This window comes from Limulus polyphemus, unplaced genomic scaffold (assembly GCF_000517525.1).
Source record: "Limulus polyphemus unplaced genomic scaffold, Limulus_polyphemus-2.1.2 Scaffold64, whole genome shotgun sequence".
Taxonomy (NCBI): domain Eukaryota; kingdom Metazoa; phylum Arthropoda; class Merostomata; order Xiphosura; family Limulidae; genus Limulus; species Limulus polyphemus.
Window position 1 is genome coordinate 811870 of NW_013665674.1, and position 3494 is coordinate 815363.

General features: G+C 36.2%; 1 protein-coding gene across 1 annotated transcript in view; it reads right to left on the reverse strand.

Annotated features, from left to right (window-relative positions):
- Positions 1 to 3494, reverse strand: part of LOC106464932 (proto-oncogene tyrosine-protein kinase receptor Ret-like) — a 77660-nt gene that overhangs the window by 59442 nt on the left and 14724 nt on the right. Inside the window, exon 3 of the mRNA XM_013925106.2 lies at positions 2167 to 2418. Coding sequence (XP_013780560.2) covers positions 2167 to 2418 — 252 coding nt within the window. The remainder of the gene's footprint in view (positions 1 to 2166; positions 2419 to 3494) is intronic.

The following is a 3494-nucleotide window of genomic DNA, read 5'->3' on the forward strand; positions in this document are numbered from 1 at the left end:
CTTATTGTCCTATCAGCCTCACTAGTGTTTTCAGTAAAACACTTGAATGCATCCTTGTTGTCCATCTTCATCAATACAACCTGCTGCCTCATATACAGGCGGGATTTTGCCCACGCCTTTCTACTTTAGATCAGATTCTCAAATTGTCTGACTCTCTTTCCAATCATTTCAACCCTCGAAGACTGCATGCTTCTGTATGATTTCTGGCGTGCTTTTGATTCAGTTTGGCATCAAGGTTTTCTCCACAAACTGCATATGTTGCACTTTCCTATTCCCTATATTCATCTCATCTCCTCTTTTCTAAACTGGCGCTGCACTGCTAGATCGATTGATGGGATTCTCTCTCACACTTCCACACCAGAGTCCCACAAGGTTCTGTGTTGTCTCCCATTTTGTACATTCTCTATGTTGCTGATATGTCTTGTCCCCAGCCTCCTCTTCAGTTGTTTCAATATGCTGATGACACAGCTTTGGTAGCCCATTGTTCCACGATGTCAACTCTGAACAAGCTACTCCAGGTTGCTGTAAATTCTTTTTTGTCTTGGTGTCACTGCTGGCGGCTATCCCTCAATGTTCCTAAGACACGAGCTATTCTTTCGGCCCAACTCGTCATAAGTTTCGCCCTTGTCGTGACCCATCTCTATTTGATGTCCGGATTGACAATGTCCCGATCCCCCTTTCCGACTCCATGACCTATCTAGGCATTGTCTTTGATAAGCATCTAACTTGGAAGCCATACCTATCCGCCCTTTCTGCTAAGGTTACTCGACGTCTTCATCTCCTCCGTTCTCTCACTTGTACATTCTGGGGCCTGAACCCTCCTCTTATACTATACACATACAAGACATTTATCAGACCCTGCTTAACCTATGGACATACAGCTTGGATATCTGCTTCTCTGACCTTCTACTCTCGTCTCCAGGTTTTGAAGGGCCATGTCCTCCGGCTTGCCTTTGGCGTCAAACTCCTTAGTCACACGTCCGGCCTTTATCGCCACATCAACTTTCCTCACATTCTATTACACCTTTGACAGTTTCGCACTCGCTATGTTAATAAATATTTTCGTGACCACAATTTCATCTTCTCCGATGTTCTCGCCACCACTGTACTTACTCCGAGAAACATTTTTGCACCAGCTAATCACCTACTGAACCTTTATGTCATGTTCCTCCCAGCTGACAATCCCGACCACGTCGAGATGCCGATCTCTCCTCTTCTCCCATTTATCTATCCTGATCCGTAATACTCGATATACTTTTCCAGTTCCCACACAATCTCCATTATATGATATAGACTGGTTAGTGTTAACTCATATTTCTCCGGATTGTCTCCTCCATCTGCAAATATCGCGTTTTCCCCATTTTCCGCCTCTTGTGCTGACTTCAACGCTTACCCATCTATAATTCATTTTACCCATTTTTCTTTTTTTCGTCCCTTGGCTGACGAGAGGGCGTAACTAGTCTGGCTCACAAACACATCCCTAATGAAAGAATAGACCATTCCAAGCTTTTACTTGTTGTTAAACAAATGTTTAAACAACTCTATTCATTATGTACCAGCTGCCTACTGTCGGCTAACAATACGAAGAATTAAATTGTAGCGGAATGCTACAAGTTCTTCAAATACCTATAAAATGATAGGTTTCTTTTTTGTGAATGTAAAACACTTAAATACACCATTTCGAACTTATGGTTAATTAATGTAATTAAAAGACTATGCTATTTATTTCAAGTATGTTTCGAATGATGTAATATATAAAAAAACGACAAAAAATACAAAAGTCTTTATTGGTTCCTTCCAGTGAAATTAGAATTAGCAGTTAATCAATATGTAATTAGAGAAAAGGAAGGAAGACAGATTAGTATTATTTTATAAAACACAGGTTTATGCGACGGACCTTTGTTAAAACTTGCATGTTAAAATTCATTGGTAAGTATGGATATCTAAGCTGTAATATTATAACGTAACATACTCAGAAATACGTGCTAGTAAAAATAAATAAATAAAAGAAGAAACGTAAACACAACGACTCTTCTAGGTAAATAGAAAATGTAAATATATCCGTAATACCAAACTTAATATAGGATAGTTTGAGACCTACTGTTGAAATATGAAGAATACAGAATATAGAGATGGCTAAATGTGAAAAATATTTTATATGCTCACCCTTGTTCACCGTGTATTGCGCTTCGTAAGAGGGACACACATGGGTTATTGTTTGAGGGCGGAGTTGGTCGAAGATAATGTCGGGATCGAAAGATTCTGGAATGTCATACTCAGCAATGGAAGTCGAAAAACAAAACTGAAAACTAGGCCGACACAGACCATTAGCGTTGGTTATGCTGCCGCTGAACACATAGGAAGAGCTGCTATATATATTTCCTTTAGATGCCTGGAGTCTTATGGTAAAGTTTGTTCCTGAAAATAAAATAGCAGTAGACTTAGCGATTGAAATACCTCAGTCGAAATTATAAACAGTATCAACGATTTTAGATATCGTTTACTCGAAACTTTTCAAAGTTTTTGTTGTAAGGAAATATGTTAGGTACTAAGGAAGAAATAATTATAATAACAATAATGAGAACAATGAAATCTACATTAACGAAGCTAAACTTATCTAGTTAAACAGTGTCATCGTTAATGTATGTGTTATTTTGCCGCAATGTAGTTTTGTTTACAATATCATTTTAATTATTAATGTATTTACTAATATATTAGATATAAGCCCATTCCTAGTTTAGAAAGTTACGTGTTTAATAACAGAAATTGATACTACATAGATATACTAGTAATTGGGGTGTTATATAGTTTGTTTTTTTATATACACAGTTTCCTTCCTCTTCCTATTTTTTTTTTAAAGTTTAATCCAACAATGTACTTCACTTGAATGTTCACAACATGAACATTAAGTTAAAACTACTTTTAGGATTTATTTTACATGTTTTCTTAAGTAAATCTGTATACATTACGGTTATTTTAGGTCATTTTCCCTTTCAAGATGAAAACTTACATCACAGTGTCAAACATATTTTTAATTAAATATTAAATGCAGGTTCCTATAAAACTATTGAGTATCACTGTGGAAATGAAACAAATTTACTTTAATATTTTTACTTCTTAAAATAATCGCTTTGAAAAATTTCTTTATGTCTTTTTAAACCTTTGCAGCAGTTGGTAAAGAACATATCAAAGATGAACTAATGATGCTTGGAGACAGCTTGAATGGGTAATGAAGAAAAACTTTAATATAAGTTTAACATAACAGCAAATGCACAATGTTTCGACAAGGTTTTGTCATCATCAGGTATAAGTAGTTTAACTGACACAGATATATATATACAGTATGGAACAAAGAGGTCACATGACCGGATACTGTTACACGACTTAAAAAGGGATATCTTGATATCCCAGGGTGTTGGTTTAGAGTAGGGGTTTTTCTTCAATTAAGATGGATTCCTTGATTTTTCGTTTGTTTATGTTTGGTTCTTTGTTTA